This window comes from Erpetoichthys calabaricus, chromosome 4, assembly GCF_900747795.2.
Source record: "Erpetoichthys calabaricus chromosome 4, fErpCal1.3, whole genome shotgun sequence".
In the NCBI taxonomy this organism is placed as follows: Eukaryota; Metazoa; Chordata; class Cladistia; order Polypteriformes; family Polypteridae; genus Erpetoichthys; species Erpetoichthys calabaricus.
In genome coordinates this window covers 99,326,558-99,339,724 of record NC_041397.2, presented here as the reverse complement: position 1 = coordinate 99,339,724, position 13,167 = coordinate 99,326,558, and the positions used below count along the sequence as shown (strand labels likewise).

The 13,167-nt window shown below is 36.4% G+C and overlaps 1 protein-coding gene across 1 annotated transcript in view; it reads right to left on the bottom strand.

Moving 5' to 3' along the window:
* Positions 1-13,167, bottom strand: part of LOC114650158 (protein diaphanous homolog 3-like) — a 1,033,571-nt gene that overhangs the window by 207,344 nt on the left and 813,060 nt on the right. The window contains exon 24 of the mRNA XM_051925675.1: positions 6,775-6,940. Within this exon, the coding sequence (XP_051781635.1) occupies positions 6,775-6,940 (166 nt within the window). The remainder of the gene's footprint in view (positions 1-6,774; positions 6,941-13,167) is intronic.

The window sequence follows — 13,167 nt, the reverse complement described above, 5'->3', positions numbered from 1 at the left end:
TTTTCTTTTTTTCCCTTAATACAGCTAGGTGGAGTCTGCACACTGATTCAAGCCTAAGAGCCTTGTTCTTCCGTAACCCTCGTGATTTTCATGGTCACGCCTGTCAGAACACAGTAGAAACTCTTTTCTTATGTTTTATATCTTTCCAGGCCTGCAGGTGCAAAATTCTGTCTATATATTGTTTGTGCCTGAGATGGAATCAGAGATCAATATGGCTGGTAGAAAATAACAAAGCCCAGTGTTTGAGATTTTTGAATGAAATATTGAAGGCATTCATTATAAGCACATTGTCATTGGAGCAGGAGATGTTGTGTGTTGTAGACATTCAGAGTAAAAAAAACCCTCACATCTTAAAATTCACCTAAAGTTCATTACAAATTGTCCCATTCTGGGCAATAAAAGGAAAAGAAACAAGTGCCAACAGTCATTGCAGATTTTTTCAGCACAAATGACATAGAAAATATTTTTAAAATATAAAATTGTGTAAAAGTGTTCATATTCAGTACCTAGTTTTGATTATGCTTGTTTTTACCAGACAAAAACAAAATCAAATAGTAAAGTGTGTTGTGTAGTGTAGTAAGCTTTCACGAACATTAAATTCATATTATATCCAAACCTGTTAAGTGTATAGTTCTGTCTTATTGTGACAAAAACTAAACTCCATAGTAGCTCTTTAACCATACCATCCATCCATCCATCCATTATCCAACCCGCTATATCCTAATTACAGGGTCACGGGGGTCTGCTGGAGCCAATCCCAGGGCACAAGGCAGGAAACAAACCCCGGGCAGGGCGCCAGCCCACCGCAAGGCATGCGCGCACACACACACACACACACACACTAGGGACAATTTAGGATCACCAATGCACCTAACCTGCATGTCTTTGGACTGTGGGAGGAAACCGGAGTACCCGGAGGAAACCCATGCAGGCACGGGGAGAACATGCAAACTCCAAGCAGGGAGGACCCGGGAAGCAAACCCGGGTCTCCTAACTGCGAGGCAGCAGCGCTACCCACTGTGCCACCGTGCTACCACTAACCGCACCATAATTACTAAAACTAATAGATATAAAAATAAAATAGAAATGTCTTTGTAAAATAAAAACTAAACTAAAACTAAAAATACACGATGAAGGAAAACTAAAACTAAACTGAATTTCTAAGTAAGGTCAGATAAAATATAGAAATAAAAACTAATATAAAAAGGCAAAACCATAATAACTTTGGGTGGCACAATTATAAAAAATACAACTTTCAAAAACTTTATGAGTGGTTTTGATATTTTAGTGTTTCAAGAACTCAATGGAATTAACTGTTAATTAGGTAGCTTGTATAATTTTGCAAAGTGGACCAGAAACTTATTAAAATAATAGCAATTTAAAGATTGTGTATATTGAAAGACTCATGAAACAGAATGAAAGTAGCAGAATTTATCAAGTGATAGTTGACCACATGTGCCCAGTTAGAAGACAGGCAACAGGATGCAAGTTTAAGGAAATGTGGCACAGAGCTCTCTGTTTTAAACAAAAGGTTTGATTAGACCAAAGGACAAATGCAGCAGGTGTACGAGCAACAAGTTTAAGTGCACATAGGTTATTATTAATGTTTAGAAAAACTAATAACACACCTTAGGTTTAGTTGGTTAACTGCAACAGACGCTATGAGGATATGCTAGCTTATGGGTGATATATCAAACAAGCTGGTATTACTTTGTACACATAAAGTTATAACACAAGTTAACACCATGACAGTGTAGTGGGGAATGCTATACCTCATAGCTCCTGATTTATGAGTTCCTATCTCTGTGAGATGTGCAAGTTCTATTTACAGCATGTATTTAAATTAAGATACTCAAACACTCCAAAGATGATTTTATGTTACTAATTTTGGAGTGACTGTGCTCTGAGGTGGACTAGACAACCATCCAGTGCTTGTTCCTGCCATGATACACTTCATGACCCTGAACTGAACTGTTTCAGTAATAGATGGGGTAACGGAATGGATTCACAGAATGTAAAGAAAATGCTGCAAAACATAAAAACAAATAGAGGGCGACACGAACTACAACACAGTGGGAAAATCTGACCAGCAAAGTATTGACAACTGCTGGTAGGATTGGGATGTGGTAGCCTTTGAATCTGGTGAGAAGCAGGCAAATCCATCAAAAATACACAGAACTCTTCAAAGTAACACACCTTCAGAGTGTTTAGATTCAGAACTGCACTACACCACATTTTTGGATATACTGTAGCTTCAGTGATCATGTACATGGTAAATTAGTGAGGTGGGTATACTTGTCTCTGACTGCATAGTTTCTCAATTCTGGGAATGATGGATAATAAGCAGACTTCGAATATCATCCTCCATATGCAAACGTGCCCTATACCTTGTGTTGATAGCAGTCAGTGCGGATAATGAGTACTCATAAAGCCAAACTCTATATAATTGTCACCATATTTTCCTTTTTCAGGTGAAAATGACTTATTTTCACTTGATGATGTAGACTCCTGACCCAAGAATCTATCAGTTACTTGAAAAGTTTTTTCTTTTTTTTTTCTAAACTAGCTTCTATGTGACTGAGCAAAGCAGAGTCATCACTGGTTGACGCTCATGTGATTGCTAGCAGTATATACAAAAGAAGTGATGCACGGCTTCCACGTGATTTTTATTGGCTCAAAACATTATGGGAGTGACTGGCACAAATGTAAGCTTGTGTGCTTATGCTCATGTTTGGTGCAAGGGGTTTCAGCTTATGTTAAAAAGGTCAGTCTTCTAGATTACTGCATTTCTCTTTAAAGCTGACATATACTTTAGGGCAGAGTGGCAGAGGGCAACAGGTAGTTTAGCTTTGATCGGCTATCAGAAAACAGTGTTTGTGGATATATTGACATCCCTTCCGGATTCATACATGGCCACGCTGTCTGGAAACTTTGTACATTGTTTAACACTTCTTTGGTTTCTTTAAAAAAGTGCATTACTTTTACATTTTAATTGGAAGTCTGATGGTGATTGTTTAAAATAAGTGAAACAGAGAATAACCAGAACATTGGTACACCAAGTATACATGATATTTATTAATCACTTACCAAATTGTAACAATTATTTTGCAGACTCCCATGCCATATTTCACTGATCCCACTTTGAGCCACACTGGCCAAGGTGAATAAAGTAATCAGCTACTTTATACTGTCTGATTACCGAACATACTTGTGAATTTTGGGGGGTTTAAAAATGCTGTAATATCATTCAACTAGCATTACATGACTGCCAACAAACAGATTCTGGCCATAACTTCATTAGTGGAACTCATCAAAAAAAGAGGATGTCCACTGCAGTTTTAACCTCCTTAACATTAGGTTTACATTGACTTTTTCTTCAGCAATAAAAAATGTTATTCCATGTAACTCAAGTGTCAACAAAAATACAGTAGGAAGTGTGTGATATGTTTTTGCAACAGTCACCAACGTACAGCTCAACATCACAATCGAGACAGTGTAAGTGCATTTCTTTGTGCACTTCTCTTATAAAAGTTTCTCTGTTGCTTTAGCCTAAAAGGGTACAATGTCAGTGCCTGATCTACATGATCGACGTAGCTATTGTATTATTGTAGGGTACAACAGTACAAGGCTGATTTCCATATTTCACAAATGATAGTTGCTGCATTGTGAACAGTGCTTAGGGGCTATGTCTTTCTTTTAGTTCTGCTTGATTGCAATCATTTGCCTTTTTGCCATGCATTTACTTGCAACCCGGTGAACCTTCAGGTGATTGAATTCACCAGGCATATCACAGTGGTTTGGTCATACAGTGCCATATGCATCAGTTACACGGTTGTGTCAATGTCTGATGACCGATTCACATTGCCATCACTAGCACTTGATTCAACCAGTGGTTTAGTTTCAGTTTGTTCTAAAACTGGCCGGTGTTTTGATTGAAGGCACTGCCCCACTTATCAATAATAATGAGTTATCTTAGAGTGGAAAAATGCATTGAAATATTAATGCTTTATTGCAGTGTAATGTTGTTTCATTCACTAGATGGCAGTAGTTGTAGAATGTCGGGAGTTGTTCAGGCTTAACACTGTAAAGTGGATCACTACATGTCATCCTGAGTCTGACTCTGGAATTACCATATTTACACATAATTCCACGCCCGAGTCAAGCTTAGAGGTAACGTCAAGAAGGTTGAAAATACATGCTCATTAAATTTAAGGAAAAAACAATATTTTAATGATAAATCAGTGTTGTGAGCATTAATTAAATTGGATAAATCCTGCTAATTAAAGGCAATGGATTTTCAGAAGTCTCACTATGGAATGTTTCTATACGTAAGTAAGTAACAGATACAAAAAGCTGTGTTGGAGGTCAGGTGGCAAAAACACTTTTCATTACTTACAAGATGCTTTTAAAAAGAATGTGACTGGGATGATTATATCTTTCAAGGAGGAAACAAATACAATAAAAATGCTTTTAATTTCAAAAGTCAGAACAACTGCCTTTAAATTAATTGGATGCAAAACAACATTGATGACTTGAATGACAAGTTGTTATGTAGTTCTCAGTTGGCAATAAACACATTTTGCATCATGTTTTTATGAAAGCAGCAAGGTATGAAACTGTAAATGAAAGCAAAAAGCAAGCTGAGGCAAGAAAGCATGAAATCAGATCTGATGGGTCACACAGTGATCTGCCCACTCAAGGGCTGTATTATGAGTCATGTGTGCTAATTAGTTCCCATTATCTTTAACACCAGTCCACTTTATTAAAACTACAACTGATTAAACAGTTTGGTTATGAAGCCAGAACACCTCACACTGAGAAGCTGATTAGGCCCAGTTATTACAGACGCCCTTTATAGTGGAAATTCCACCTTGTCTGACAAAGGTGCATACTGTACAACACACACTGTATTCATATAGAGTATTTGTACCATAACCATCCTCAGACAATAAATCTGTTTGGACATGTTTTACTGTGTATAAATAAACAATGATTGATTTTTGCTGAATGAAACACCCAGAACTTAAGAGAAAATAAAGTACAAATCAATCAATCAATCAATCAATTAATCAATCAGTCATTCATTATTAATTAGGTAAGTGATAACTGCAAAGAAAATTACTGGCTTCTTTGATTAGTGCCAACGCAGCTGGGATTTACTGTCACCTTGGAAAGAAATTTGTTTTTGTGTTTTTATTGAAACTGTCGCTTAAATTAAAGCAGTCAAGTAAATGCGTAGTACTCTAGCAAAACCTTTGGAAAAAACTACTTTTAACGATTGTTTAGGAACAGAAGGAGAAGGTTTTTTTTGGTACCTATATCGAAGAAACTTTAAGTAAATAATTAGTCCTAGTAATTGAGGTTTTCTCAAAGTTAAAATCATTGCGCTAAGACTTCAATATTAATAATATTTTTCAAAAAAAGAAAAAAATTCAAACATTAGTTTGTAACCTGAGCAAGACAGCAACTGTACAATGTATGAAAGTTATTTGGGAATGTTATCGAGACGTCCTGATTGTACTCTAATAAGTAAAACTCACCTCTGCAACTAATGTGACCATAAACTTAACTCAGGTAAAAACACCCGAGAAATCCAAAACATTTTTTGCTTTAGGGACAAGCACTTGGGTATCAACAGACAGTAAGAGCTGTTGCAGTAATAAGTTCGTACTCACTTAATAAATGAATGGAAAAAATATTTTCACATGCTGGTTTATGGGTCTAAGAAACAAAGACTATAAAGTTGTCAACTACTACTGTACATTAGAAAGACAAAAGGAAAACATTTCATTTAGAGGGTTATATCCAGAAAAAAAGGTCCAGTTTGTGAAAACATGCTGTTTTGAAATGTAATGCTCAATTTCCTCATATCTCATTTAAAAGTATTTTCTGATACCAACAACACACTGTTTTTAAATTTATTTTATTTGTAGTTTACTTCTCAGGTTTTCTGTGATACTGTGTAGCATTCTTCTACTGAACAACACAACCAGGATGCTGCCCACTTCTTTTGGACAAAATGACAATAACATCTCTCTAGCAAGAAATCTTTGCAAACCTGAAAAGATATTTTCATTTTATACAGTCCAGAAGTACGTTTATACCGAGTGTATTCACACACACATACACACAAAAATATAAAACCTTTGTAACCTTAGGTATTCCTTCAAAATCTCAGAAATAATTTTTATTGGCTATAAAACACTCTTGGAGTGTGTGGGTTGCTGCCTGATAAGAAAACTTCCCAGGGGGACCCACTCATTATGCAACAACCTACACAGCATTGTGCCTTTCTGCTTTCATATCAACATGATTCCAAGTAAGAGTCCACCAATCAGACAAAAGGATTTAAAGAGAGGTTGTATAATGTCCATTAATAGCAGCAGAAAATCAGCATGTCTTTTCTTTCTTTTCTCGGACTGTCAATTCCTATTCATACACACCAGGTTTGTGATTTTTAAATGTGCTTTTCATAAATAAGCTGCTTGACAATATCTAAGAGTGCTTTCAGCTGGATGCTCAGCAGTAAAATGTCAAAGCTGGAAAACAGCTGGGGAACGTCTAAGCCAGCTAAACAAGTGTAAGAGGAGCACTTTTAGCAGCACTGGCTTTAAGTACCAAACCAAATGAAAATCCTGAACTAAATAGCTATTGTGTTTTGTACAAGTCCAGTGGACTAGTGCTTCTTTTTTCAATTGCCCCAATATTTAAGACTAAAAGCACTATTTCACTTGCATAATGTAAACAATTAGATAAGATAAGATACAGACATACCATAAACATGGACCTGAAATTGCTGATGTCAGTGAAGAACTCCTCAACCGTTGTCTTCTTGGAATCAATCACAAAGTATTCAACAAGATTCTGGTAAAGTAGCCCCATGTTGCTATGCATGATCACCAGCTTCTGGTAATGCTCTTTAGCATATTTGGCAAAACTGTTCACATGTGATTAAGGAAGAAAATACAGACTTTATGAAGAAAACAACACATAATTCAACACACATTAGCTTCAAAGATATACTGTTTTCATACTCTTTTAAATGTCTTTAAATCTCTGGTTTTTACAGTGGTTATTTTGCCCATTAGTATTCTTCAGAAAAAGCATACAAACAGACATTTGGGAGCTGAATTTTACTTACTAAAACTGCAATATGCAAATAAAAGGATAATGTTTAGGAATACAAACAGTGGATATAAACTTACCCTTGACTTACATCAAGGGTAATGGGTAAGATTATGGCTGCCCTTTTTCATGGATGGGCTAACAACCCCTGCACTTTAAAATAATACCTACATCTCTGAGATATTTTTATTTTTGTTTTGAGTATGAAATGACGGCTGTTTTAGACCTAAAAACAGATACAACAATATTTCCACAGTTTTTTAATTTTTCAAGCATCTATAAGATGTGCTAAAGAGTTGTTTCTTTGTATAGAGATTTATGGAATAAGTTATCAACAACAGTGATGGCTAGGACTTCAGGAACCTTTAAATCTACAAATTGCCAATATTTTCTAAAATTCTAATTGAGAAGGGACTGATGAGCTATGCTGGGCTTAGAAAGTAAGTCAAAACAGTTTCTGCGTCATGGATTTTTTTTTCTTTAATCAATCACAAGTTTGCTTTTAAAGGTTTGAATAGAAATGAAAAAATATTCAAAAAGCGTTAAACAAATAATCAAATACTAAGCATGAAAGAAGCAACAGTCTGATAATTCCTGCAACCCTAAGACAAGATATAATAAAGAGCTGATGTATGTAGAAAATGCTCCTTTAACCTTCCTAAAATTTTTAAGGTATGCTAATGCTATGCACATTATTGACCCTTTTATAACAAAGTGGTCCATGTTCGCAGCCTTGTAACCCTTACTCATCTACATGCACTATAAGACAGCTCACACTCCTAATTTCAATGCCACCTCCACTATTCTGTGCTCTTATCTCATACTATGATAACCTGTTTCTCAGATGTTGTGTGCTTTCAAAGAAATGTTTACAGTAAGAGGGCACCCATGTATTTCACTTGGTTAGCTAATATAGCTAATAAAGAGGTATGATGGGTTTATTGTGATTACAACAGTGGACATTTTCCCCTTATTTCTTGCCTTAATGTTCTTGTATCTGTGCGGCCAGAACTGAAAACTGGAATGCATGCATGTAGCTTAAAGACAACTCTTTTAGGCAGGGACCTTAATGGATTACAACAGATGCACTGTTCAAAGATAGTCAAAAGAACATGGCATGTTAGGGTCTTAGAAGAGCACAGTTCATATAAAGCACATTCAAATAGCTCACTCACTCAATATGTTAAACATGTGGGTGTTGAAGGCCATACCTGGCACTAGTCACAAAAAGTTTACTGAACGTGTTTAAGGTCTGTCTAGAATTCCAAAGCCAGGAGCCCACCTGCAAGAAGAATGTCTCCCTTACTCCATTGAAAAGGAACTACAATCATCAGTGACCCCCCAATGAAAAACTGAAGGATGACTGCAGTGTTCCAATGGCTCCTTTTTGGCTGTATTTCTACATATAAAAATTATAGTACAATGTATACTGGGGTGAATGCTGCAAATTAAATACATTCTTTTTTGCCATATTTCACATGTCTTAATATTTCCATTATGGAAATTTTAAGTTAAATATGTGAAATTATGAATTATGTGAAATATTATTTTCACATTTTTCTGTTCCAGATTGGATGAAGCTATCAGAAGTTGTGTCATGCTGTTCACTTTTCTGTAGCAAGTCTACGCTGACCTCATGTGCTAATCAGTTTCCTAATCAAACTCACACTATTTAATACAAGGGGTTGTGGAGGCTTCTTTGTCTGAACTTTACCTTAAAATAGGGACTTACTCATTTCATTTCAATTGATCCAGAGTCCAACAACTGCATGTTCTGCATCACTCCAGCTGACATTGCGTTTAGTCACCTTAAGCTTGTGTGCAGTTGCTTGGCCATGAAAAAGCCTTTTCGTGAAGTTCCTGATGCACAGTTCTCGTGCTCATGTTGGAACTCTGTTCTGAGTGATACAACAGAGGATAGGCAATTTTTACATGCCATGTACTTCAGCGCTTGACAGCCCCCCTCAGTGAGTTTGTATAGTCTACCACTTTGTGACTAAGCTGTTGATGCTCATAGACGTTTCCACTTCACAACAGTAGAACTTAGATTTGACCGGGTCAGACCTAACAGAGCAGAAATTTCAGGTACTGACTTGTGGCGAAGGTGACATCCTATGACAGCCCCTAGAATTAGATGTTGCATTGAAATGTAAACAAACAGAGAAACAGAAGAGAAAACAATATTGGAGCCGAAGGCCGGGTACAAAATCATTCAAACTTTTATTAACTTGTTGGAATATTTCTGGTTACAGAGAGAAACACTGAAGAGTTGGTGTATATGGAACTTTACACAGTGGATTCAGAAAGTATTCAAACTCCTTCACTTTCTGCACACTTAAATTTTAAACGGATAAATTTGATGTTTTTGCCCATTTACCTATAATCAATAACCCAAATAACAAAATGAAAACATGTTTTAGGAAAGTTTTTGAAATTTTTTAAAAATCAAAAACTGAAATTTCTCATTCGTATAAGTATTCAGACCCTTAATTCAGTACTTTGTCAAAGCCTCTTTGCCAGACATTACAGTTGAGTCTTCTTAGGCAAGTCTCTATAAGCTTTTTACACTAGGATTTGGAATATTTATCCCATGTTTTCTGTTATATTCCCTCAAGCACTGTTATACTGGATAGGAAGTGTCTGTAAACTGCTATCTTCAGCTCTCTCCACAGATGTTCTATGGGGTGTAAGTGTAGACTTTGGCTGGGCCACTCAAGAACAGTCAGAGACCTGTCCCAAAGCACCTCCAACATTAACTTAGCTGTCTGCTTTGGGTCATTGTCATGCTAAAGTTGAACTATCGCCCTTGTCTGACAGGGATACATGCACTTTGGAGCAGGTTTTTGTCAATCATTTGACTCTCAATTCTGACCTCTCTCCCTGTCCATGCCTCACTGTTCAAATGGTATTAAGCAGGTGATGAGCCAGGTTTTGTCTTTGCCAGACACGTGCTTGGAGTTCTTCCCAAAGAGTTTAATTTTTCTTTCATCAAACCAGAGCATGTTGTTCTTCCTACTCTCAGTCCTTAAAATGCCTTTTGGCAGACTCCAAGCAGGTGGTTAAATGCTTTTACTCAAGAGAACTCCAGAGAATGTACTTCTTCCCACAGGTTCTACTATCACAGCAGAGGACTTCTGAAGCTCTGTTAGAGTAACCATTGGGTTCTTGGCAACCTCACTCAGTATGGCTAAATAGCCATCTTTGTGGTTCCAAACTTCTTCCATTTCAAAGGCTACTGTGCGCCTGAGAACACTCAAAGTTTAGAAATGTATTGATGACCTTGCATTAATTTATGGATCACCACAATTTTTTGTGAAGGTCTATAAAGAGTTCCTTGGGCTTCATGGCTTGGTTTTTGTCCTGACATGACCTTTGTAAACAATGTCCAATCCATTCAATTTTCCACAGGCGGACTCCAAGTCTTGGACACATCTCAACAATAATTAAAGCAAACAGGATGCGCCTGACCATAATTTGGAGTGTTTCAGCAAAGGGTCTGAATACTTCTATAAATGAATGACTTCAGTTTTTGATATTTAATAAATTTTCTTAAAACTTGTCATTATGGGTTAATATGTGTAGAATGAAGGGTAAAATTGCCAAATGTATCCATGTAAAATTATATCTACAAAACAACAAAGTATGCAGAAAGTGAAGTGGTCTGAATACCTTCTGAAAGCAGTTTTATTTATTGCACACACCTTGTATATAATATTTAGATGCTAAAAAATAGCAGCCAAGACCGTTTGCTTGCTCATACTCTCTATCAGTTACAACAGTTTAACATCTGAGTACTACTCTGTTGGTCATCCTGCTTTTGACCCCTCTCTCCAAACTTTGCCACCTGTATGCAGCTGATGAGCCATGACCTCGGCACTAATAAGAAACTTGTCCACATTCCTGTAGCATCATTGAGTCTTGTTTGTTGATGTAGATGAGTTGCCTTTACAGATTGTTTTTTTCAAAAAGTTAAATCAGCATTAAAAGTCAAGTTACATTCTTTTTTTCTCTAATATTCATATGTTTTATACTCTACCACTTGTTCTAAGGTGTACGGGTGTATTTTGGCTACCACTATATAGTACTCAGCAGCTTTTCTGGGAGGATATACCCCAGGAAAATGCAGGATGTTTTATCTACTGCTTTTTAAAATGCTGTTGAAACAAAAGCTTTTAAAAACCTGCCTGGATGAAAGAACAATGAAAAATTAAGGGGTGTTTATTCTATGGAGCAAATCGATATTCTATATAATCATTAATCCTTTATAACTTGAGCTTATTTTATGGCCATTTTCTGCTACTTTGATTTAGCTCAAAATACATGAAATGAAAGACAGACATTTCTCTTTCAAAACCTTTATAGCTGGAGAAGTTATGTTTTGTATAAAAATTACAGCACAATAACTGGTAAAAAATCAATCACATTTTTACCAAAAAATACACTGTGAATTTTATTCTAATTGGTATAAGTGTTGCAGTAAGCTTCAAGTACTTTGGTAACTGTGACGACTTAAAAGAAAGGAATCTGGATGAGATAATAGGACAGCTTATCTATTCGCTACCAAACAAGTGAACGGGATAATCTCCTCTGTGTTTTCAAAAGTTTTAAAGTTTTACGTTTTTATGTGAGAAGCTGAGAAAAATATTTGTTTTCATCCATTTATATTCTTAATCAACTTTTCTTGGTACGTCTTGGTAAAGCCAACCAAGGAAGAATTCACCCATTGTCTAATGCTAGGAAATACTGTTTGCAGACTACGGGGATGAATAAACAACCAAATAAAAAATAAATAATAGACAAAAGAACATGGATACCACTTGTCCTTCAGAACAGGTAATCAATCTATAGCTAGACATGTTTGGCCTTGGCCAGTACTTGGATAGGAGACTATCTAGAAAAAGCTTAGTTTGCTGCTGGAAGAGGTGTTGCCAGCAGGGGGAACTTACCCTGATGTCTGTGTGTGGATCTTAATGCCTCAGTGCAATGACAGCGACACTGTTCGGCATAAATGGTGCCGTCGTTCGGATAAGATGTAAAACCGATGTCCTGATTCTCTGTAGTGATAACAGATCAATGGGCATCTTTTGCAAAGAGTAGGGTCTTTCTTGATGTCCTGGCTAAATTGCCCATCATGCCCTGGTCATTCTAGCCTTCCCCATTCTTCTAACATGTGCAGCCAAAGCACTGTTCAGACATGGAACTTCTCACACAATATTCCAACAGAAATCATCAGTGAAAGTTCAGTTTTCTGCTCAATTTGACAGTCATTTCTTGAACCAAATTAAATGCAATATACATTGCTTTCTATACATAAAAACACAAATTCTTCTTTCAAAATCTCTTTAAATCTTTAATGATTTGCAAAGCTACTTGGCAGTATACTCACACAGGGACTTTGGTTTTGATTGCTGACAGTAGTATTAAGTCTTTTTACACAAACTTTGTTTTTCTTTGCTTTAGCTGTAAATTAAAATTGTAATCCATAAGACATACCAACCAGACTTTAACAGTTTATTTTCCAAGTCATCCTGCTGGGAGAATGACACTCACATATAATACAGTTGACAGTAATCACAAAAGCAAATCATGTGAAAACCACATAGAAACATATAATTGGTCCTGTGCACATAAGAGAATCCAATTAAACTAATTTATGTACTCAATTCTCAACCAAGGCAATCAATACAACAGACCCTGTTTAAACAAATGACAACAGTCTCTTCTCTGTATCCATAATGCCTGGGTGTCATGTAATGTTGTTACAGCTACGTCTTTAGCATAATTGTCTCCTATCATTACAAGATCTACTATTTTTAAACCAAAAGTAGCACTTTAATTAATGAAATTATGCCAAATAAATGGTTAAGCAGTACGACAGTTGTTATCTCTTTCTAAGCAAGATAAACTGCTTTCTATTTCCCATTCTGTAATGGGCAGTATGGCTTATTTAAGATAACACAGCGATTGTGCAGCCAGCTCACAAGATGTGAGCAATGCTGTTCTGGCCAGAGGACAGACACATTTAGCAATTTGTTCAGTTGG